Source organism: Tachysurus fulvidraco, chromosome 12 (genome assembly GCF_022655615.1).
Source record: "Tachysurus fulvidraco isolate hzauxx_2018 chromosome 12, HZAU_PFXX_2.0, whole genome shotgun sequence".
Taxonomy (NCBI): Eukaryota; Metazoa; Chordata; class Actinopteri; order Siluriformes; family Bagridae; genus Tachysurus; species Tachysurus fulvidraco.
In genome coordinates this window covers 23677014-23703328 of record NC_062529.1, presented here as the reverse complement: position 1 = coordinate 23703328, position 26315 = coordinate 23677014, and the positions used below count along the sequence as shown (strand labels likewise).

At 38.8% G+C, this 26315-nt stretch overlaps 1 protein-coding gene and 1 long non-coding RNA gene across 3 annotated transcripts in view; one reads left to right on the top strand and one right to left on the bottom strand.

Moving 5' to 3' along the window:
- stac (SH3 and cysteine rich domain) overlaps positions 1-23367 on the bottom strand; it is a 61815-nt gene extending 38448 nt beyond the window's left edge. Inside the window, exons 1-2 of one of the 2 annotated variants that reach the window (XM_027168980.2) lie at positions 22892-23367; positions 6865-7192 (exon numbers count right to left, since the gene is read on the bottom strand). In XM_027168980.2, coding sequence (XP_027024781.1) covers positions 6865-7192; positions 22892-23026 — 463 coding nt within the window. In that variant the 5' untranslated portion in view covers positions 23027-23367. The remainder of the gene's footprint in view (positions 1-6864; positions 7193-22891) is intronic. The other variant, XM_027168982.2, reaches the window with a different exon arrangement.
- Positions 4941-9061, top strand: LOC125146084. The gene is made up of 2 exons (XR_007144598.1): positions 4941-5397; positions 8327-9061. It is a non-coding gene; the product is annotated as an uncharacterized LOC125146084 (long non-coding RNA).
- Positions 23368-26315: the final 2948 nt, after the last annotated feature.

Genomic DNA, 26315 nt, shown 5'->3' with positions numbered 1-26315 from the left:
TCGGATTTCTTAATTTGTTTTCGGATTTGTTAATGTGTTTTCAGATTTTTAATGTGTTTTCAGATTTTTTATGTGTTTTCGGATTTGTTAATGTGTTTTCGGATCTGTTAATTTGTTTTCGGATTTGTTAATGTGTTTTCGGATCTGTTCATTTGTTTTCGGATTTGTTCATTTGTTTTCAGATTTTTAATGTGTTTTCAGATTTTTAATGTGTTTTCGAATTTGTTAATGTGTTTTCGGATTTCTTAATTTGTTTTCAGATTTGTTAATGTGTTTTCGGATTTCTTAATTTGCTTTCGGATTTGTTAATGTGTTTTCGGATTTGTTCATTTGTTTTCAGATTTTTAATGTGTTTTCGGATTTGTTAGTCTGTTTTCGGATTTGTTCATTTGTTTTCTAATTTGTTAATGTGTTTTCAGATTTTTAATGTGTTTTCGGATTTGTTAATCTGTTTTCGAATGTGTTAATGTGTTTTCGGATTTATTAATTTGTTTTCGGATTTGTTAATGTGTTTTCGGATTTATTAATTTGTTTTTGTATTTGTTCATTTGTTTTCAGATTTTTTCATGTGTTTTGCACTTCTCGGCCACCGTACTTGCATTTACACCCAACCCCAACATCACTTGCAGTTGGTGTAAATGCTGTGCATGGTGGTGTCCAAGGGAATTATACTGAGGATGTGGAAGTCTAGGCTTCCCCATGTTTTCAGAGACGGCTTGAGGAGACGTTCTGTCTTACATCTTGAGAAAATAAGTGTCTTAAAAAAATTTCAGCCTGGACTCCGTTCCTCCAACATTTACATGACAGAGGAATTTCAAGATTTTGACTTACTGTATGTGCAATATTGTGATTTTTATGTTGACTTTATGATCCTTTTTGTGATTAGTCTTTCTCCTTTCTACGTCCCTCTTCTGTGTCACACGTCATCCCACTCGTTGTACATGTGTGTTGTACAGTACATGTGTAAACCAATAATGTCTTCATCATCAGCTTAAACACACGTGCAGGTCACTTTACTTAGGACCCAAGTACGAGTCGTTTTCACGTTCACAGGAATCACCGCACAGCAGCATCGCCGTGTGCTTCCTGGTCCACGTGACCGCTTTCACATTAAGGACTTTTCCCACGAACGCAGCTCTGTTAAACCGTGTGAAAGATAATAATCTCCATGGGATCATTTTTAGATTATCTGCCAACAGAATAAAGCTTGAAATGAGGAATATTTAACAGATAAGGAATAAGGAATATTTAATAGATAAACGTGTCTGTGTTACACGACATCCTTAAGCAGTGTAAAATCATACACGTTTACTGATGTGTTTTCTTTTTTTTTTTTGGCATGTGAAAAAAAAAAATACTATAAAAAGCCCAAGAAGCTGGAAGAATTATTATTAGACCATGTGTCAGTGTTGAATAAGTGCAGTTTGATGCATCTTTGCTGTTTTTTGTTTTGTTTTTTTGTCAGAATTTAATAGCACTAACGAAACTGTTTAAACAGTACATAATAATACAATACATCATAAAACGTTTTAAATCATTTTTTTTGAACCGTAGAGAAAAAAAGGACAAATTAAGCCATCCTTAAAAATATTTTGGTTTGCAGTAACAGTAAAAAAAAAGGGTCAGTAGGTAGGTCTGTATATTTTTTTTCAAGTTCCAATGTAAAAAAGTACAATTTAGGTGACAGTGATTACGTAGGTATGACTTTAAACTAATTAGCATATCGTGATGTCACCGACTGGGTCTTCATCCCGTGCCTTCGGGCGCATCATCGCAAACCTTATTTTGATGCTGGACAGTTTTTCCAGAACTTCGTGCCAAGTTAAGTGACGTGACATACGGCTAAGTACGGTGAATACTCAGAATTTGTTCTCTGCATTTAACCCATCCAAAGTGCACACACACACCGTGAACACACACACAGAGCAGTGGGCAGCCATTTGCGAGGGGTAGCCAATGGGTAGCCAATTTTTTAGATGTATTATGGCACCTGAACTCGTTAATATTATTTTATTGCTTTTGTATTAGTCGTTTGAAGAGTAAAAAATAAGGTCGCAAATTTACAACCGACAAGTCGGTCGGACTTAAAGCAAAAAAATAAATTAAAAAATGGAGTCGGCCCTAAATTGACAGGGTTGGTCGGGTTACGGCAAACAAGAATATTTTTAAGGATAACCTTAATGACAAAAATGTCAATACATTTAGAATTTGACAATTTCGTCCAGAATCACTTCAAGCCCTGACGTCTGATGTTAATAGAAGATAGAAGAATTAGTTTTGTCACATCTACATTACAGCGCAGTGAAATTCTTTCTTCACATATCGCACTTTTGAAGGTTGGGGTCAGAGCACAGGGTCAGACATGATACAGCACCAATGGAGCAGAAAGGGTTAAGGGCCTTGCTTAGGGGCCCAACAGTGGCAGTGCTGCTGCTTGAACTCCGATCCTTTGATAAATAACCGTGAGCCTTAACTGCTCTAGCCACCACTGCTTAACCCACTTCTCTGTCTTCCTGCTTGTCCTCATTACACACAGTGCACCAGGGCTGCTGTAAGGGCATCTGGAGCTGCATCGGTGTGACTCATCACCTCACTTTAATTATCTTTAAACCGCAGCTGTTTAAAAAAAAACACACTTCAATAAGACTTTCTTATATTTTCTTCCATTTATTAAAAGTGATGTTTTCTTCTATAGATACTGTATACTGTATAGGAATATTCCAGTTCTGTACCTACAGGACATAAAGTTCTCGTTACAGAATGAAACACAAGCCGCAAGTCTTCGGGATGTCTTCCTTCGCGGTCCCTTGTCAGCGAGACCAAATGGCGACGCCCACACAGACAATCGCCGGGGAAACACAGTTGGACGTATTGTTTGGCTTCGATTAATGACGGTCATAAATTTAATAACCACAAAGTGTAACCATGTAATAAAAAATAAATAAATAAATAAATAAATATTTAAGCACTTTAGCACTTTAGGAGACTGTAAAAGAGGACGACGGTGTCGAGTGTCCGTAGCAGTGCTCAGTACTTGTGCACAGGATGTACTGATTCACGACCTACATGTGCTGTTAGAGCTGGACTCATTATGTGGTTTAGTTTAATAACAAATCATCCGTATTCTAAACCCCAGACACACACTCTATATTTGTTTCGATAAAATTGACAGGTTTTAATTTATTCTCGTTACATTTCAATAAGAGAGAATTTCCTAACCACGTCTTTGCATATCACAACAACCAGAACATCTAAAAAAGCCTAAAAAATATTTATCTGTTACCATGGTAACGTTTTCCCCCACATACCTGAGACCGACAAAAAAAAAAAAAGTTTGCTTCATCACCTTTACAACACATTCTCATCTCGACACGTTTTATTTTCAGTTTCTTTTCTACTCTGTGTTATATAATTATATAACTGGAGTAATTACACACGCCGTCTGAAGTCACTGCGTTTTACTTTTCCGAGACTGTTTTTGTGATCCGAGCTTGACATGAATTTGAGAACAATACGCACTCACAAAAACCTCATTTCCATTTGTTTCCTCCTGCTTCACACATGACATGAACTCCTCTGATTGCACAGACTAATTAAAGAGCTTTTAGTACAATAATTCTAGAAGGATATTTCCCTGAGTGATTATAAACTGAACAGAATCTTGTGTTTGTGTGGTCAGAGGTTTCACACTGCTCCTACTGCCCCCAGGGGGGTAACACTGAATCCTGGCTCTTCAGAATCTGCCCTTGTGTCACATTGTACGTTCCCAAACCGTGCCGTAACCTTCTTCTCATTTGCATATTCACGCATCGACGACCCTGATTGGATAAATCCGGCGTGCGGCCGCTTTAAATAACGTCTCGTCTCACGCTTTCACGTCGGTGAGGAAAAAAGTTTGTCTCTGTGCTTCTGCACCCGAGCAGGTTCTGTTATCTTTCACAGCTTTCTCATCTTTTTTGTCCTGTTTAACTTTGTCCTGTAGTCCACCAGACGTCCCTTTGTCCGTATCCGACTTCCTCTAATGTTTCGGCGTGACGTATTTCCCCCTCTCTACACCGCGCACTTCCGTGATGTTCGCCGTTTTGTCTCCTGACTCTATCTACAGAGTCGTTTCTGTTAAGTGTCTCTACATCCTGGTTTTCACCTGATACGAGGCACAGAGGCGCTGTTCGGGTTCCGATTGGGTTTCTGTTGCTAAGCGACCAGCCCTAAAATTCTAACAGCGCGTGGTTTCACATTGTACACGTTCAACACCTCCGTGTGGAGTTAACACCGTAAAAGCCGAGCTGACTCTGATTAATAACCCCTGAGGACAAAGACCTGCTTCGTGACCTCACTACTACATTACACTTCTGAACCCTTCCTCTACCCTGGGGGTAAAAGCCCTTATATGTTTATGCAGTATTGTTGTTACAAATCTTATTTAATTTTTTTATTAAATAAGACTTGAAGACTCGATTTGTTTGCTTGCTGTTTATTATCTCTGTTGTTTATTTCTGAATTGGCTTTCATCACATTTGCGTGCCCTCTTTCTCTCACACTCCATTTCGATTCACTGAATTTGCAATGGCTTTGCGTCCGACCCTTTTAACAGCCTGAGCTCATTAACAAGCGATCTCATTTACCCATCTGTCAAATATTACCCTGCTAATACACCCACACACCCACACACACACACTCTACATTAAATACATTGCTTTTCTGGGATATCTATATTTTACTGCTGTTTTTTTCTCCCTTGATTGGGTTCATCTACACATGTACAGCATGAACACGACAGTCGCGCCCGAATCTGCACCAGAATATGAACGCACACAAACTCTCAAGCACTTCACATTTGTTGAGGAAGTGATCTGATCTGACCGAACAGGAGAACAGGAGAAAGCTGTAATGAGTGCAAGGAACAGAACACTGGAGCATAATCAGACACTCTCTGACCAATCAGAGGACAGTTTACTGACACCTGACTTTCATTAACATGTTTTGGTACTCTTTGAAGTTTTGAAAAAAAAAAAACTGAGCCACGTTGTGAAGTCTACTGTTTCAGAACAAATCTCATTCTCTCCCTCTTTTTCTCTCTAACTCGCTCCCTCTCTCTCTCATTGTCTCTCTCTGTTTTGCTTCGCCTCTCTCTCCTTCCCTGTTTTTCTTTCTCCCTCTATCTCTCATTCTCGCTCTTTTTTTTTTACTTACAGGTGGACATCTGCTCTGAGCCTTTATCTATCCATATTAATATCCTGAGCTCATAAATAAGGGATCTCTTTCACCCATTCAATACCCTACACACACATACACACACACACACACACACACACACACACACACACACACACACACACACACACACACAGAGATACACGTCTTTGCAGGTGAACCTCAAGGAATATTGAGAGCGCTGTGAGTAATAAACATTTCGGACATTTCGGAAGAAACAGTTATAGCTAGAAATAGATAATTTAGCTAGTAGTTAATATTGTTAGATAGCTAGCTTGTAATATATTATATAGCTTTTAATGGTAGCTAGTGCTAAATTGTTTAGATGGCAGTTAATTTAGTTAGCTAGCTAGCTGAAAGTAGATAACTTGGCTAGAAGGAGATAATTTAGCTAGCAGTTAATGCCTGCAGTTAGCTTCCCAATAAGCGACAGATAACGTAACTAGCGGTTAATGCTAGTTAGATAACTAGGCTGTAATAGATAGCTAGCAGTTAATGAAATCTAGCCAAAGAGCATTAATTGAAACACCTTCTTGTTAAATAACATTAATTAAATAGCATATATTTAAGATTTGCCAGAACTGATCACCTGCAAAGTGTTTAGAAATTCATGCTAATAAATCTCTGACAATCGGGCTTCAAATGTTCTCACACAACTTCACCATTACCTGCTATACAGTACAATTAAACACCTCCCTTAGGCTCTGCCCACACCTTTATATTCCTATATTTTGGCACTGAAATTGTTTTGGACTAGACAAGTGTTTGTGCTCTTTTGTGAATCAGTGTAAACTGGTTTATTCCTGTTCTGGTTTTGTATGCTTGTTGTGTACTAGGACTCGGGTTGTTACTTTGTGATCTCAAAACCTCATAACATTCGTTCGTCTGGAGCTCTTTACAACCTTGTTTTTTTTCTGTCAGTAGGGCGGCACTTTTATGTAACGTCCCCTGTGGTCTAACTGGCCAGATTCCAAACAAACTGGGTGTAAATGTAGAACGTTTGCACAGCGACTGCAGACGACTGCCTGCTATGTCGGACACGTAGCGCGACTGAGCCCCACTGACCCTCTTTATAGAAGTTTCCAGAAAGTACTATGTTATCGATACAGAACCAAAGCACTCAGATCACCTAAGGTTCGACATACACATTAAACACATGCTGTGCTTGTGTGTGTGTGTGTGTGTGTGTATGTGTATGTGTGTGTGTGTGTGTGTGTGTGTGTGTGTGTGTGTGTGTGTGTGTGCATGCCAAATCAAAATCAGTCCGTAAAACGATTCTGTAATAACATTTACATTAATACACACAACATTATCTGTATTTATTTCTATTTAGCTGGCTAGCTAAGAAAAGAGACTTTAATATTGTATATTTTAAGCTAGTGGACAAGTTTTGTAGCAAACTAGCTAGCTTAGCTTATATTTTGTGAAGATTGGTGGTGAAATGGTTGCTAGCTTTTTTGATACACTTGTCATTTGGTAAAACCAGGATGATTAATGTTCTAACGCTGATTTATGGCTAGTTTTCCTTAATTAGGTAAACATCACTTAGCTTTGATTAGTACATCCAATTCACTGAAGCTTAGCATTAAAAAGGTATTTTTATTAAACAATATTATAAATTACGTTAGCATACAAACCACACGGTCTTACCTACAATCATATGGTTGCAGACATCGCAGAAGTGCGGCTTCTTGAAAGTGTGCTCCAGGAAGGTGTGAGCCGTCGGGTCAGGTGGACGTGGTGCACGTGATGGCGAGCAGATGGTCAGGGGAAGTCCAGATGGCGTTATGGGAGGTGGAGACAGGGGTGGGAGGTAACAGGACTCGAGCGGAGCCGACATAGACACGCCGATGGTACTTAGCTGCCCCGTGCTGCTGCTGTTGCTAACCTCAGGACACGGATGATGGAAGAAGTTGTCGGCACTTTTGCTGCGGAGGCTTTTGGTCCTGAAGGAAAGTGAGCGCTTCAGCTTCTGTAGCTAAAAGAGAAACAGGGGGGAAAATATGTGATACCTTTTAGGAGTATTATGTGAAAAAGTTCCACTTCCTGAGCTAATGTCTTCAGATCTGTAGCTATCATGTGGTTTGATCTGCTAGCATGTAGTTTGTTCAGTTAGCATGTAGTTTGATGAGCTAACGTGGTTTAATCAGCTAACATGTGGTTTGATCAGCTGGCATGTAGTTAAATGAACTGTCATGTTTTTAGCTAAGCTAGCATGTGATTTAATCAGTTAGAATGTAGCTGGATGAGCTAGCATGTGGTTTTATCAGCTAATATGTGGTTTGATCAGCTAGTGTGTAGTCTGATGAGCTAGCTTGTACAGTTCATTTGTGGTTTGATCAGCTAACATGTGGTTTGATCAGCTAGTACGTCATTTGATGAGCTAGTACATAGTATTACGAGCTAGCACATAGTTTGATGAGCTAGTGCGTAGTATAACGAGCTAGTATGTAGTTTGATGAGCTAACGTGTTTGATCAGCTAGCACGTAGTATAATGAGCTGCATGTACAGTAGTATAATGAGCTTGTACATAGTATAATGAGCTATCATGTAATATAATAAGCTACTACGTAGTTTGATGAGCTATTATGTAGTATAACAAGCTAGTATGTAGTTTGATGAGCTAGCTTGTGTTTGGATTATGAAAATTATTTACATAAACTTAAAGGTCTGGATAAAAAACATCAGGGAACCTGCTACACAAGCCATATTAGTCCAGTTGCTGAATTACCACCATTTATTTTACATAGTAAACATTAGCTGTATGTAATCCAGAACATGCACGCAACCAGAAATCACAACTCTTACTATCCTGCTACACATGTGAGTAAAATGAATCAGATCAACCCAAAGGTGGCGCTATATCATAATGTATCTCATGAGCCACTAGTCCTACGAATAAAATTCGACCAGTCCTACAAATAGGATTCAAAAGTCTTGGAAGACATGTTTAGTACATGATGTACAGGATTACTTCAGAAACATGGCTGCCTCCAGCCAATCAGGTTTCAGCAGCAATTTCAGACAGTTATTACTATCACATGAAAGGTAAAGTATAATTACATTTATATTTACGTTTTCTGAAAAATAAAACTCTATTCTTGATGTCAGGTCTCCGAAGACGACTCTCGCCCGCTGCTGTTCCCAGAACAAATTTATCGAACGTCCCACTTCACCCAGCTAACGGATTCATCCTGCTGAAACCGAGGCTCTGTCCGGTTCGTATCCAGACTTCATCATCACAGCATAACGGAGGACCAACGTGGGTCCCACTTGCTCTGGAGTTATTAATGTAGCGCAGAGAAGGAAACAGGACGGAGAGAGATCGAGAGAGAAGACAGGTTATCATCTGTCTCTCCTGATACATAACCTCTTTATGAGCTGCACATTAACCAGGACATAAATCTCTCGTTTAAATTAGACGACAAAGCCCAGCAGGATTCTCGTTAGGCTAAAAAAGATCTCCCCTACGTTGTTAACCCGGGACGATTTAGGAGAGATTAGGTAACAGAAAATTAGGGGCGAAAATGAAAATGAACGTAGACACAGGCAGATGGATTAGTCTGATCCGGATGTCTCAGACGATGTGTCAGACATCATTCATTGACAGATGCTAAAATTTCAGGGCATTCATTCGATTCCCACAATGCACCGTGATAATGTACAATTTACCCATAATGAACTGCTTTGTGTAGTTCGATTCTCTAAGCATTTTTCTGATTCCATGTCGTTCATTTACTTCATTGTATTTACATTTGATTCATTGTTCGATTCATTTGATTCAGTGAACAGTGTGAGTGATAAGCACACACACAACTCGTACACAAATAAAGTTTACTATAATAATGTTTTATCTGATTCAGATCTATAATTTTGATTCAGTATTTATTAGTCTGATTCAGATCTCTTGCTGAAATTCATATTTATGTCTGATTCAGATCTATTATTGATTCAGATGAATCTGTGTCATCAGTCTGATTCGAATTCGCAAGTATCATTAGATTCATCACTGCAAATTTATTATCACTGCCTTTCTGACCTCTTGGGTCTAAATGAATTAACATGATTTAGCTTCATTAGTATAATTCAGCAGTAAGATTCGGATTCGATTCAGAAAAATCGAATCGAGTTAGTTTTGTAACTTAATCGTCTAACTCTAATGTATCACGCAGATGCTGCAGCTCAGACTGATTCAGATGCTTCAGTCAAAATCACATGCACGGTGATTCAGATTTACAGCATCATCGTGATTCAAACCTGCTTCAAATTTGTTTCATAACAATCTGATTAATGCAGTTTTTATTTGAGTCTGGTTCAGAAGCATCGGGTGATTCATTTCACGTCATGAACAAATTTCAGATTTATCACTGGTTCATATTGATCAATGCCGGCAAAAACGTGACACAAACGCGGCGACTGGTAACGTGTGTGTGTTAAGCAAAAAAAAAGTCTTCGCCGGCGCATTATCGTGACGATCGTCGATGTAGATCGACGTAAAAGTCGCATCAAATCCGCCTTGGGTGTTCACACTGCGGCCACATTGGAAAAAATCAGATTTGGGTCTGATTCACGACCACATATGGAAGTGGCCCAGATCTGATTTGAAAAAATCAGATCTGCGCCAGATTTGAGTGTTCACACTACTCCTGAAGAAGTCTGACCTGGTCACTAGACCCCAAAAAAATCGGATTTGGGCCACTTTTACCTGCAGTGTGAATGGGGCCTTGGATTCTAATTTATGTGTGATTCAGATACGAATCAGAACGATTCAGATTCAAAAACATTATTCAAAAGTATCGACAGGATTTACAATTCACTGATCAGTATGATTCAGGAACTGACTGTGATGTAAGATTAAACAAAGTGATTCAGATTTGTCAGGGTGATTCAGATTCAGATACGTTCAAATATATCAATTCGATTCAGATGCATCATTGTGATTCACATTTTCAGAATGAATAAGATTCTAAGTGTGATTCGGCTGGATTCAGCCGTGTTAGTGTGATTCAAATATATCTGTATGATTCGTATTTTTCAGTGTGATTCATATTAATCCAGACAATTCAGATTTAAAATTTAATTCAAATCTGAATGAATCGGTTGTATTTTGAATTATCGGCGTGATTCAAATTTATCACAAAAACATGATTCAACATTAAACAAGAGTCAGAATTCACTGACCAATTCAAATTCAGATTCATCACAACAATACAGAATTGATATATATCCATCTGATTCAGATTGATTCGCAAGGACTGGATTAAAGGAATTCAGATTCTAAAACATGACTCGTTAATGTGGTTCAGAACGCTCAGTGAGATTCACATCAGTGAGTCTTATTGAGATCGATTCTGATTTAGATCAAAGAAATTTACTTACATTTATGGCATTTAGGGTTAAGGGCCTTGCTCAGGGGCCCAGCAGTGGCAGCTTGGAGGACCTGGGGTTTGAACCCATGACCTTCCGATCAGTAGCTCAACACCTTAAACACTGAGCTACCACATCCCACGTTTTTGTTTTTTTTTTAAATAACAAAAGATTCAGATTATTAGCGTGTTTAACCCAAATTCATCTCATCAGCTGCTTTTGGCATGTGCTTGATAAGAGGTGTTACAATGAAGACAGAGAAGAGCAAACACACACACACACACACACACACACACACACACACACACACACACACACACACACACACACACACAGAGGTTCTCTGCCAAAGCTCTAGTTTTAAATGCAGAACTGGCTCATCTCGCCCAATCAGAGCAGGGCACTTAATCATTTATTTATCCATGCCCATGATTAATGATGTCCACCGGTGAGAGATGTAAGAGATAATGGTGTCTGCCAAATGCTATAAATGTGGAAGTTGAATTATGTTCATTCACAATATGTATATGTTGTGTGTATATATATACATATATATATACACACACACACACACACACACACACACACACACACACACACACACACATACACACACAGTTTTGTAAGAGTACATTTTATAACTCAGTCTGTGGAGGCATTAAACTGTCAAAACCATGTGTGAGAAAATGAGAGAGAGAGAGAGAGAGAGAGAGAGAGAGAGAGAGAGAGAGAGAGAGAGAGAGAGAGTGTGTGTATGTGTGTGTGTGTGTGTGTGTGTGTGTGTGTGTGTGTGTGTGTGTGTGTGTGTGTGTGTGTGTGTGTGTGTGTGAATTGAAACATGGCAATCAGTAAAAGATACATTCCTAACACACACTGCTGAATACTAAATAATTCAGACTCTGTGTGTGTGTGTGTGTGTGTGTGTGTGTGTGTGTGTGTGTGTGTGTGTGTGTGTGTGTGTGTGTGTGTGTGTGTGTGTGAATTGAAACATGGCACTCAGTAAAAGATACACTCCTAACACACACTGCTGAATACTAAATAATTCAGACTGTGTGTGTGTGTGTGTGTGTGTGTGTGTGTGTGTGTGTGTGTGTGTGTGTGTGTGTGTGTGTGTGTCCAGTGGTGGACAGTAATGAAGTAAATGTAATTTTTTTTACTTTAAAAAAAGACTTTTTACTTTAACTTTTTATTTAACTACTATTTTGCGAAATCCGTCGATTCTTTTAATTTGATTGGATAAAAACTAAACTGGTCGAGCACACGGCAAGCCACAGTACGGTTCAGCATTAGTGCAACCAGCATAACATTTTAAAAGTGCCAGTGCCTTTAGAAACGATGAAAGAACCTCCTGACTCTAACTTGCCACAACACCCGTGGCCTTATCTGCGTGCTTTTTTTTTTTTATAAGTCTTTAAAAAGAAGAAGAGAGAAGAGTCCTTCATTTTCAGTTACCTTCTCAGCCTGCCTCGGCCATGTACAATTTAAAAAAGAATTATCTTTACGAATCTAAGGAAAGCACGTAAAGCTAAGCCATTTTATTTCTGGTGGTCATTTTAAACGGAGTAATCTAACAGTAGCTTGCAGAAGACGTTTTTTGTGTCTGTTAAGTTAGTTGTTTTTACAGAAGTTTGCAGTTTTTAAAGCTGAGTGCTCCGATATTGTGAAATGACAATCAATCGATGTTAATTCTTTATGTTGGAATATAAATTCTGTTCCGACCGAGTTTTACGTGCAGCATATGATGCTTAAACTGTTGGCAGGTGGCAGTGTGCAGTGTTGTAATGTAACGGAGTACAAATACTTTGTTACTGTACTTAAGTAGAAATGTCACATATCTGTACTTTTAGGTTTAGCGAATCACTGCTCAGGTTTGGCTTAGTGGTTAGCACGTTCGCCTCACACCTCCAGGGTTGGGGTTCGATTCCCACCTCCGCCTTGTGTGTTTGCATGTTCTCCCCGTGCCTCGAGGGTTTCCTCCGGGTACTCCGGTTTCCTCCCCCGGTCCAAAGACATGCATGGTAGGTTGATTGGCATCTCTGGAAAATTGTCCGTAGTGTGTGAGTGTGTCAGTGAATGAGAGTGTGTGTGTGCCCTGTGATGCCTTGGCACTCTGTCCAGGGTGTATCCTGCCTTGATGCCCGATGATGCCTGAGATAGGCACAGGCTCCCTGTGACCCGAGAAGTTCGGATAAGCGGTAGAAAATAAGTGAGTATTGCCAAAGGAGGTGGAAGCACCTGCTGGAGGACTTCCCGTTATCGTAGACGATCACCCCGGCAATAATGGTGAACAGGGTGAAGAAGATAAACTTATACACCTGTGGCCGTATTTGCAAGAAATGTTTCTGTACATTGGGATGAAAGATTCTTCCTACCGGATGAAGTGCCTCTTATGCCTACCGAAAATGGCTGAAATTGTCAGTTACGCGGGATAAAAACAGACCCAAACGCAGGACAGCTAAACGAAAACAGGGATTTATTAACTTAAAAAAAAAAAACACGAAACAGGACAAAGACAAAACCAGACATGAAGACAATAGGATTCCGTGATGCACAAGGCAATGCGGCTCAGTTAAATACACAACACAATCAGAAACATCAGGAACAGGTGTGCAGAAGCAGGGAGGAAGAGACCAGGGCGGGGCAGACACGTGAACACAGAACGTAAACAAAAGCACATGGCCACAGTCCAGGCTGAGTCCTGACAGAAATTTTACTTTTTTCTTTTACTTCAAATACTTAAGTAGATTAAATATCAGAAAATGACTTTTGATACGTAAGTACAGTAAATATCAGATACTTTAAGACTTACCTAAAGGTGACTTTCACTTCTACCGAAGTCTTTTTCTAGTACGATACTTGTACTTTTACTCGAGTATTGCTTTCTAGTGCTTTATACAAACCTGGCAGGTGGAGTGGAGTGCTCCTTATTAACCGGGATTGTTTTTTTTTCCAGACGTTCAACTTCCAAAGCCTGAAAATGTACTCTGTTGCCTACATCTATAACACGCTAAAAGCACATAAAATATTTATTTTATTTGTCAAAGGGAGGGAGACTGGTCTCTGGATATGTAGTTAATATTTTGAACGTTTCCTTTTTTGCTGAGAAAACATGGTATCCACTTGCAGAGATATACTGAGGAATGTGGTAGCTCAGTGGATAAGGTGTCGGGCTACTGAACGGAAGGAAGGTCATGGGTTCGAAGGCCCTTAATCTTCTTTGCTCAGGTGTAAGTCACTCTGGATAAGGGTGTCTGCTAAATGCCGTAAATGTGAATATACTGCCCTAACAGTGCCAAATGGAGAGTGAGGAGGCTCCTTCAACCTCCAGGCATTGGAATCTGGTCACACAGAAGAATGTTGATCATGCAGTGTTGAATTTTGTTCCAAAGTGTGTTGGAAAAACCATCATTTACAGCTTTCTTGCACAATCTTCAGCCTAACACGTCTCTCACACACTACGGACAATATTCCAGAGATGTCAATCAACCTACCATGCATGTTTTTGGAACGGGGGGAGGAAACCGGAGTACTCGGAGGAAACCCCCGAGGCACGGGGAGAACATGCAAACTCCACACACACAAGGCGGAGGCGGGAATCGAACCCCCAACCCTGGAGGTGTGAGGCGAACGTGCTAACTGCTAAGCCACCGTCCCCCAGTTAAAGATTCAAAGAAGCCAAATCATTTTTAAAAAGATATCCAACTCAAATTTCATCTTGACATTCTCAGTTTGTTTAGGTTAGTTTTAAATGCACCGTGGAATTACTTTTTACATATTTTATATATATATATATATATTTTTTTTTTTTTTTTTAATTGTGTTTTGATTCTTAGCATCTGTGGAAATGTCCATTTCAGGCCTGGACTTACATCAAGGAGGAGGAGACTTCGAATCAAACACCAGCTGATGGTTCCAGTGCCTCTGAAGAAGAATACTTCTTTGCAAGCATGAAGCCTACTCGTAGTCAGGAAGGCATCAAGCGGTTAGATGGCTATCGATGCCTGCAAAGCTGATGGCAGAGAAAATCTCAAGTCCTTCCCAGCAGTCTGTAAGTTGTCTGTGAAGGTCAACACTTTCCTCACGACGGGGCTTATTTTCAGTAGCAGGAGGGCAAGAATAGACTAAAAAGTGCCGTAGACCATCGGTGCCGTTCTGTACTAGCACACTGACCAGAAGCAGAATTAATGGCATGCTGATTAATGATGTTTACTGCCACAAATTGTTCATTGCCATTTGAGGCTTGTTATTCTCGTACACGTCATTTGTGATGACAGTTTGTGTAATTTGTTTTGAGATGTCCAAGTTATTTCTCAGTGGTTATAGCTCAGTTGTTAAGGTGTTGGGCTACTGATCGGAAGGTCATGGGTTCAAACCACAGGTCCACCAAGATGCCACTGCTGGGCCCCTAAGCAAGGCCCTTAACCCTCAGGTGTAAGTCACGCTGGATAAATGTTGTCAATGGAGAGTGTGTTCCTTCTGATACAAAAACTTTTTTCTTTCTGCTTTAAAGACACAATTTCACACTAAACAATTTTGTGTGTGTGTGTGTGTGTGTGTGTGTGTGTGTGTGTGTGTGTGTGTGTGTGTGTGTGTGTGTGTGTGTGTGTGTTGAAGCCAAAAGATTTATAAAATTCTAAGATTTTTTTATGGCTGAATTGGAGCAAGCTTTCGATGAGAGCTGTCCTCGTGTTCCACACGTCTGAACGGAAGCCCAGTTTAAAACAGCTCAGGCTCCTCTGAATATCACACCTTTAACTGATGTTCTCTTCATTTCTCCATTTGTAAAATCACCAAATCCTGGGATGTTCGCTCCATTCGCTACATATGCAAAAGTGATGAGGCTAAAAGTTAAAAGCAGCGGCTTCGAAAAAACTTTTGGGTTCTTTTTTTTTTTATTAATGTTAAATAAACGTCTCTGTGTCAGTGAAGGTCTTCCATTCAAGCCCCTTAGATAGATGGGTAGATGTAGAGACAGATGGACAGACAGACGGACAGGTGTATTTGATAGATAGATAGATAGATAGATAGATAGATAGATAGATAGATAGATAGATAGATAGATAGATAGATAGATAGATAGATAGATAGATAGATAGTTCAATCTCTCTCTCTCTCTCTCTCTCTCTCTCTCTCTCTCTCTCTCTCTCTCCCCCTCTCTCCCTCTGTACAACAAACACACATAATAATTAATCCCGCAGCTAAAACAAAAGCTGAGTTATTTCCTCACACGCACACGGCCGTTTCCATTCAAGCCCCTTAGATAGATGGGTAGATGTATGTAGATGTTGGAATTTGATAGATAGATAGATAGATAGATAGATAGATAGATAGATAGATAGATAGATAGATAGATAGATAGATAGATAGATAGATAGATAGATAGTTCTCTCTGTCTCTCTCTCTTTCTCTCTCTCTCTCACTCTCTTTCTCTCCATCTTTCTCTCTCTCTCTCTCACTCACTCTCTTTCTCTCTCTCTTTCTCTTTCTCTCTCTCACTCTCTTTATCTCCCTCTTTCTCTATCTCTCTTTCTCTCTATCTCTCTCTCACTCATTCTCTCTCCCTTTCTCTCTCTCTCACTCTCTCTCACTCACTCTTTCTCTCTCTCTCTCTCTCTCTCTCACTCACTCTCTCTCTCTCTCTCTCTCTCTCTCTCTCTCTCTCTCTCTGTACAACAAACACACATAATAATTAATCCCGCAGCTAAAACAAAAGCTGAGTTATTTCCTCACACGCACACGGCCGTTTCGTTGTTTACGGAAAACCAGCTTAACCTAAACACTGGCTTCATCCACATGGGACGGAGATCGCACGTGCCACACGGCTCTCGTTACCGAAGTCGGGAAATGTGTGACTTGTGTTTTCTCAGGGAGATCAGATAAAGCTCAGACATTTAATCAGAACAATTGATAAGAACCTGGAGGTCTGGGGCGTGAGAATAGGATCATGAGTAATTTAGTGTAATTTCATTTCACGGTTTAATTGAGTGCAGGACTTTTGTTTCAGAGTCAGATTCTGGGTCAGATTAGACAAACCCTGTACCGTCATTCGGTCTGTCCAGAACCTGATAGGAGCCAAGGCACAAAGCACTGAAGTAACTGTACCTTCTTCTACTTAAATATCAATCTGGACGGAGTGCCAACCCGTGGCAGGGCACACACACACACACACACACACACACACACACGGGACAATTTTCCAGAGATGCCAATCAACCTACCATGCAGGTCTTTGGACCGGGGGAGGAAACCAGAGTACCAGGAGGAAACGCCCGAGGCACGGGGAGAACATGCAAACTCCACACACACAAGGCGGAGGCGGGAATCAAACCCTGACCCTGGAGGCATAAAGCGAACGTGCTAACCACTAAGCCACTGCACCCCCCCCATCTAAATCACTTAAATTACCTAATTTATGAGAATAATAATACTGTAATTAGTACTTATAATTACAGTTTAAATAAAGTTACTAGCTTGCTGAATTATGTAGAATAGAATTTTGATCAAATACAAGTGTATACAGGTGTAAATATTTACAATATGTATCAAATGCTTGCTGAACTACATAAATGAACAAACTAAACCTGCTATTCTGGACAGAATCTATTGTGTACGCCACCATGTTGAAAGTTTATGGACTCCACCAATCTGGGAAACTCACGTTTTCCCAGTCGTAATTAACAGCTTCCCAGTTGGAAACTTGATCATTCTGACAGCACGTAAACACAATTAAAAGTAATTATAGATGTGTGTCAAGCTCTCACAGGAAACATTGCAAATCAGAGCCAAATGCAAATGCCAAATACATATATTGACGCAAGTTAGTTAACTTAGCTTAGACTTAACGCAGCCCAAGACGTATGCACGCAGAAACAAAACGTGACATGGAACAATAACGAACAAAGACAGATACACAAGGGCAGGTATATATAGAGCAGCACGTTAGGAACAACAAGCAACAGTTGAGACAAAACATGACTTCAAATGAGCAGAATATCTGTCAGCACGCCCTCTGGTGGTCTGGCAGGGAATTGTCCCAGAAGTTCCTAACAGTGTGCTGTGAAAGTTAGTTGCGAAACAGTAACTCTGCTTCATCACACTGCCACTTTGTTTAAGAGTTTAAATCTGTACATAAATGATGCTCCACCCTCGCTGGCCCAGGATCGTCTCTAACTTAGTGATAAATCAGGGCGCACACGCGTAAATGTCCTTTATTGGTGTCAGCGATTTGCAGTAACGCACCCACACAGATGGCCGCAGCCTCAGTCTGTGAGACCGACAGCTGTATCGGCGAAGCTCAAACAGAGCCACTCTGTTCCCCAGGCGAGGACTTAATGAAATTAATCCACGCTAACGTTCTATCCAGGAGTCAATTCTACATTTCTTATAAATAATGCACTCCACATTGAAGATTAAACATGTTGTGGTTGTTGTGGTGGTGAAAATTGCATTAGAGTACATGCGCTGTTTGTTCTGCGAACGAAACAAGGACAGTTCTGAAGAGATCCTTTTGGGCCAACAAAAATGAGACCTGAAATGAGAAATGTCCTTTCTTATTGAAGCTCAGGGATCAATTTATATATTTAATTATAGACATGTTTTTACTTTGTACTTTAGTTATAGACTTATAGACTTCATAACGTCAGTGTTTATGTGTATATGTGTCATTGTTATGTTATGTTACAGTATACCATGTAAAAGTATGTTATGTGATGCGATGTGATGTTGTGTTATGTTGTGTTGTGTTACAGTATACCATGTAACCGTATGTTATGTGATGTTGTGTTATGTTGTGTTGTGTTGCGTTACAGTATACAATGTAACAATATGTTATGTGATGCGATGTGATGTTGTGTTATGTTGTGTTGTGTTATGCTTTTTATATGTTGTGTTACGTTATTTTTTGTTATGTTACAGTATACAATGTAACATTATGTTATGTGATGTGATATTGTGTTATGTTGTGTTGTTATGTTGTGTTACAGTATACAATGTAACAATATGCTGTGTTGTGTAACAGTATGTTATGTTGTGTTGTGTTATGTTGTGTTGTTATGTTATTTTATGTTATGTTACAGTATACAATGTAACAGTATGTTAAGTTGTGTTATGTTACGTTATTTTTTTGTTATGTTTCAGTATACAATGCAACAGTGTTATGTTATGTTGTGTTATGTTGTGTTATGTTACGTTATTTTATGTTATGTTACAGAACACAATGTAACAGTATGTTATGTTGTGTTATGTTATGTTATGTTACGTTATTTTATGTTATGTTACAGTATACAACGTAACACTATGTTATGTTGTGTTATGTTATGTCGTGTTGTGTTATAGGTTGTGTTATGTTATGTTACATTATTTTTTGTTATGTTTCAGTATACAATGTAACAGTAAGTTAAGTTATGTTATGTTACAGTATACAATGTAACAGTATGTTATGTTATATGTTGTGTTATGTTATATGTTGTGTTGTTATATGTTGTGTTATGTTATGTGACATTATTTTTTGTTTTTTCGGTATACAATGTAACAGTAAGTTATGTGATGTGATGTTATGTTATGTTACAGTAAGTGATGTTATGTTATGTTGCATTATGTTATGTGTTATTGTTACAGTATACAATATAACAGTAAGTTATTTTACTGTATGGCATGTTATGTCACAGTATGTCATGTCGTGTCATGTTATGCTACTGTATATGTTACAATAAGTTATGTTATGTTACAGTATACAATGTAACAGTAAATGATGTTATGCTATATGTTACAGTATGCTATGTTTAAGTGCATTATATCACAATAAGTTATCTTGTGATATATACTGATGTCATATGAAATCACTTACATAGTGTAAAATGTGACCCAACGCCAATGTACAATAATAACATTACTATCACTGTATACAAACAACATTTCTATCACATTATCCAACCTGAATGAATCATTGAGGCAGGTTGTACTTTTCCAGCTGTAATTACTGACTTCTGCATTTGGACAAGTTTAAAGGAGTGAACATAATCCCATAAAATCCCCAAACTTTGACACCCAAAGCATGTAACACAGTTACAAACTGGAGTAACGACACACAACAGCAACCCAGCACTGGATCTGTCTAATTCCTCTGACCTGTCCGATATTTTCGGGCTAATTGTAGCACTCAAGGCCACCGCTGACCCAGTTAGTTGGCAGAGAGCTGTGAAACGGAGAAGAAACGCCAATACGGGTGACAAAGCGCATCCCACAAGCTCGCCTACCACATCACAGATTCATCTGACTCGTCTGCTCGATTTATGCATCATGAAATGAAAGACATTATGAATCATGTCACGCCTAGCTAAAAATAAACCTGGATCCGTATTTTCAATATGAAAATGGAAAGTGGAATGATTTAAGTAATAAGCATCAAATTTTAAAAAAAAACTTTCAACGTTATTCAGTGTTGCATTGTTGAATTCTCACATCTATTTTCTGACTGTAGGCAATATGTAGCATTTCTGTAGGTTTTCCATTGTGGGAAATTCTTCAGGTCAGTTTACACTTTATCACTGTTTATAGCTGCTATAAAGTAAGTTCATTCATTCATTCATTAATTTTCTACCACTTATCCGAACTTCTCGGGTCACGGGGAGCCTGTGCCTATCTCAGGCGTCATCAGGCATTGAGGCAGGATACACCCTGGACGGAGTGCTAACCCATCGCAGGGCACACACACTCTCATTCACTCACACACACACTACGGACAATTTTCCAGAGATGCCAATCAACTACCATGCATATCTTTGGACCGGCGGAGGAAACCCCCAAGGCACGGGGAAAACATGCAAACTCCACACACACAAGGCAGAGGTGGGAATCGAACCCCCAACCCTGGAGGTGTGAGGCGAACGTGCTAACCACTAAGCCACCGTGCGCCCCTGCTATAAAGTAAGTGATAATTGGAAGTTATTCATGGCATTTGACAGACACCCATATCTAGATCGACTTACTCAGCAGTGGCAGCTTTATGGACCTGGGATTCAAACTCACAACCTTCTCATCGGTAATGCAATGCTTTGGCCACTAAGATAACACATCTCCACGTGTTTCTACTGTGTAAAAGAGAAATAAAACACTTCAGATTTTAGAGGAAAATAATCCACATTGGATGCTATGTGTGTGTAAGTGTCTCCGCTTCATCACACCACACTATCGTGGGTTAGTGTCCTGTAACCTTCGCTGATTATGTTGTTATGCCACTGTGCTGTAATATGTTAAAGACAGACAGACAGACAATCTTGTTATCGTAAGCATACAGTTGTCCTCGAGTCCCTCATCCTGAATGAATATTATGCACAATTGTACGCGTTTATTTTTTGAGTGTCAACAGGCCATTTTGGAAAACATGGAGGACAAAAGTGATGTTAATGTTATTTATGTATCTATTCTGTAGTTTTAGTAATAAATAAGATGCTCTGTTATAGGAAAATAGTCAGCAACAGCGTAGAGTGAAACTGATTCAATCCCGTGGTGTTTTATTTTCATTCTAACACGTTAATTTATTCATTAAAGAAAACAACACGCCATATGTTTTATGAAGTGATGTGATGTGATGTGACATACAGCTAAGTACGGTGACCCATACTCAGAATTTGTTCTCTGCATTTAACCCATCCAGAATACACAACAGTGAACACACACACACCGTGAACACACACCCGGAGCAGTGGGCAGCCATTTATGCTGAGGTGTCCGGGGAGCAGTTGGGGGGTTCGGTGCCTTGCTCAATGGCACCTCAGTCATGCTACTGCTGGCCCAAGACTCGAACCCACAACCTTAGGGTTAGGAGTCAAACTCTCTAACCATTAGGCCACGACTTTCCCCTTATTCATTTATTGTTACAGTTAATGTTGTGGAAAATCCAGGTAACAATTTCCAGAACTTAGTAGAACAAAAAAAAAAACCAGCGTGTTAATGAGAAACCATGAACTTTTCTGGCCTGGTTGTATCTCAGTTTCATGGTTAAGTCTTTAAATCTAAGATTTGTGTTATTTTATTTATCTTATTTACTCGTGGAAACTCTTTCCATACTTCAAGAAGAAAAAGAACAACATTCAAACACCTCCTTACAGAAAACTTTTCCCTATCAACAATTACATACATTATCTCTGTTTGTTTACAGCTTTTGCTGTACAAATCCCTGTGAATGAGCTGTTACTGTAGAAACGACAATGTATTACAATGACTGCATTAATATAAACCTGGGATCTGCAGCTGAACGTCTGTCTGAACGCAGTTACAGGAAATGAATCCGGATCAGACATCAGAATAAAATGTTAGATGATGTATAAATGCAATCCTGTCAGTTTCAGTTTGCACGCGCATCTGTTGAGCCATGAACCAGGTTTTAATTCATTTAAATAATTTCTGTATTATCATTTTCTTTCAGATCCGACACACCTGTACCAAGTAATCAACGCAATCATAAATAAAAGATCTCTGCAGGTTTCATTGTTTATTATAACATGTAATAAGTCGACTTTTTGTTCTTGTTTCTGTAAAATTGTAAAAAAATAATAATAATAATAATAATAATAATAATAATAAAATATTTTTAAAAAATCATTTTAAGTGCTAATTATTCATTTATTTTAAAAAAATCGAACTAATTAATATTGTAATTTTTTTTATATTGTTCGCAAACCTGAATATCACCATACTTTTTCAGATCATCCAGCTTTACTCACACAGCACACCTGTTTGTTGTGTGCAAATAAACAAACAAACAAATAAATAAATAAATAAAACAAGAAAGTAATATAAGTAAAAAGAAATAAACAGAACTTTTTACATGCGCAAATAAATTGGAAACAAATAAATAAACAAACAAATAGATAAAACAAATAAATAGATAAATATATAAATAAATAAATAAATAAATAAATAAATAAATAAACTAGAAAGTAATATAAGTAAAAAGTAATAAATAGAACTTTTTACATATGCAAATAAATTGGAAACAAATAAATAAACAAATAAATAAATAGACAAATAAATAAATAAACAAACAAACAAATAAATGAATGAAGTAAAAAGTAATAAATAGAACTTTTTACGTGTGCAAATAAACTCGAAACAAATAAATAAACAAATAAACAAATAGATAGATAGATAGATAGATAGATAGATAGATAGATAGATAGATAGATAGATAGATAGATAGATAGAGTAATATAAGTAAAAAGAAATAAATAGAACTTTTGGCTTGTCGTAAAAATAGATAGTAAGATAAAGAAGTAGAATAAAATCTACAATAAGTGGGTAACCAGTTACCTTGGACTCGTGCTGGCTCGTGGATGTTGGAGACTGGGGCGCATCTCTGCGCTCCGGCGCGCGCTCTTTCTCCTTCTCGTCCCCGGTGCTGTTGTCGGTGCTGTCGGTCTGCGTCATGTTACCGGGAGGAATCATGGCTGAACCTCAACGCGATGTGACAACCCAAGGAATAAAAAAACAACCCCAAACCCACAGTTTTACCCGCGGTGTTTACATGTTGCCAGCGAGGTCCGTTCGACTGCGTCAAATGTAACGGCGTCCCCGGTTTCTCACATAGTGTACGCGCGAGTGCTACTTTATATGGTGATTAAAACACTGATGAAAGTGATGTTTGGATTTATCAAGTCGTGGTGCTTTATTTCCGACGCGAAAAAATGAAGCGACTTTTCCGTTACTTTCACGGACTTGCGCGAACACGATGTGCGCCCGTGCGCTCGGTTTGGGTCAAACTGCCAGCCGCGCGCTCCTGCTGATCATCCGTCACATGGTGCCATAACCAATAAGCGTTGTACAGAGGCGGTGCTTAGAAACGACCCGCCTCCTCCCCAGAGGGATTTCCATGGTGACGCACGTGTTCGAGACTCTGTAATAAAGTGCACTATGTAGGGTGCAGAAATAGATCTATTTTATAATCCAAATAGTGCACTTCTGTTGGGAGGAAGATACCAGTTAGGATTCAACCGATATATACGTGGTGTGTGTGCGTCAAGTTTATTTGAATTTATTTGAATACTATGTAACACACACACACACACACACACACACACACACACACACACACACACACACACACACACACACAGAGAGAGAGAGTTCCTATAGAGTTTTAATCATCTTTACAATACTGGAACAATTCAGTACGACTGGTTACTTTACAGTTTCACAAAAATGTTTGACAGGAAATAAAACACAAAGCAATCTAACCACAACCTCCAACCACCCAAACATCAATTTAATTAACCATAACCATAACCTCAGCAACCTAAACCTCCGTAACATAAACTTTAACCTCAGTAACATAAAACTCGGTAACGTAAACCTAAACCACAGTAACCTAAACTCAGTAACCTAAGCCTCAGTAACGTAAACCTTAACCACAGTGACCTAAACCTCAGTAACCTAAACCTTAAACTCAGTAACCTACAACTTAACCTCAGTAACGTAAACCTTAACCACAGTAACCTAAACCTCAGCAACATAAACCTTAACCTCAGTAACCTAAACCTTAAACTCAGTAACCTACAACATAATCTCAGTAATGTAAACCTTAACCTCAGTAACCTAAACTCGGTAACCTAAGCCTCAGTAACCTAAACCTCAGTAACGTAAACCTTAACCTCAGTAACCTAAACCTCAGTAACGTAAACCTTAACCTCAGCAACCTAAACCTCAGTAAACTAAACCTTAACCTCAGTAACCTAAACCTCAAAATCGTAAACCTTAACCTCCACGTAAACCATAACTCATTAACCTAAACCTCAGTAACGTAAACCTTAACCACAGTAACCTAAACCTCAGTCACACAAACCTTAATCTCAGTAACCTAAACCTTAAACTCAGTAACCTAAACAACAGTAACCTACAACTTAACCTCTGTAACGTAAACCTTAACGTCAGTAACCTAAACCTCAGTAACCTAAACCTTGACCTCAGTAACCTAAACCTCAGCAACATAAACCTTAACCTCAGTAACATAAACCTCAATAACATAAACCTTAACCTCAGCAACATAAACCTTAACCTCAGCAACATAAACCTAAACCTCAGCAACATAAACCTTAACCTCAGTAACTTAAACCTCAATAACATAAACCTTAACCTCAGTAACCTAAACCTCAGCAACATAAACCTTAACCTCAGTAACTTAAACCTCAATAACATAAACCTTAACCTCAGTAACCTAAACCTCAGCAACATAAACCTTAACCTCAGTAACCTAAACCTCAATAACATACACTTTAACCTCAGTAACATAAACCTCAGCAACATAAACCATAACCTCAATAACATAAACCTTAACCTCAGTAACCTAAACCTCAGCAACATAAACCTTAACCTCAGTAACCTAAACCTCAATAACATAAACTTTAACCTCAGTAACATAAACCTCAGCAACATAAACCATAACCTCAGTAACATAAACCTTAACCTCAGTAACTTAAACATTAACATTTACAGCATTACAGCATTTGGCAGACACTTTTATCCAGAGCGATGTACAAAAGTGCTTTTAAATCTCTATCATTGAATACATTAACTCTGGTTCACTAAGTAGACTTAAGACCTTAATCTTAAAACATGGTTCAAAATGTATTTATTTTTTTATTTTTAAATACACACATACAACAAACAGGGGAGAAAGTGCTAGTTAAACCCTAACCTCAGTAACCTAAAGCTTAACCTCAGTAACCTACACCTTAAACTCAGTAACCTAATCCTCAGTAACTCAAACCCTTGATACCCAAATACTCACATTCATCCACCCACTGACCCACACACACACACACACACACACACACACACACACACACACACACACACACACACACACACACACACACACACACACACACACGTGCTACCCTTGAAAGTAGAGACTGCAGTACTTTTCTGACTCGAATTGTAAACAACTTTGCAGGAATGAATGGAAAGTTTGTTTCCTAATTACTCTATTTTAGTCACCAAATCCGGTAAGTCACCAAACACAACCAAAATCTAACACATCAGAATAGTCAGGTACCATGTCAGCTCTCAGCTCTTATTACATTTAGTCATTTGCAGATGTTTTTGTTTAGGTGAAGTAAAGCCATTAAGGGGTAATAGCACAGGTTTGAATTCACAGCCTTATTCACAGAGCTATCAGTAATTAATATTAAACGTGGGAGCGTAGCCCGCACATCTGGCTTACTTTTTACAAGATAATGTTTTCATTATAATATTACGTGTGTCCCAAATCACCCAAGAAGAAGTCCACTCAACACCCAACTCAACTTATGGAACATTTTAAAAATTCAACATATTCCAAATGCTAAAGCTAGCAAAATTATAATTACTGTTAATAAAAAAAGTGGTGACGTTCCATTGGAGATGATTCTGCTCTTCTGAAATTCATAGAATATCATTTAGCTGCTATTGCTTTGGTGAAACATTATTGATGAAACGATGTTATCATTGTGCGTCTCCTCCCCACCCACTACTCCCACTCCACAGCTTCTCTAGAAGGCACTACTCTATTTTAGCTCACAAACGAGCTGATTGGTTTGTTTGTTTTGTCATATCAGATAATTGTTGAAATCTCAGATCTGATTTCAAATCAATTTTATATCAACATAACATTTTCTAGAGCATTTTTTTTCCATTTATGGAAAGAGTCTCCAGTCTCAGTACTCTGGAAAAGTCAGAGGTAAAGAAGCTGTAAGCAGTT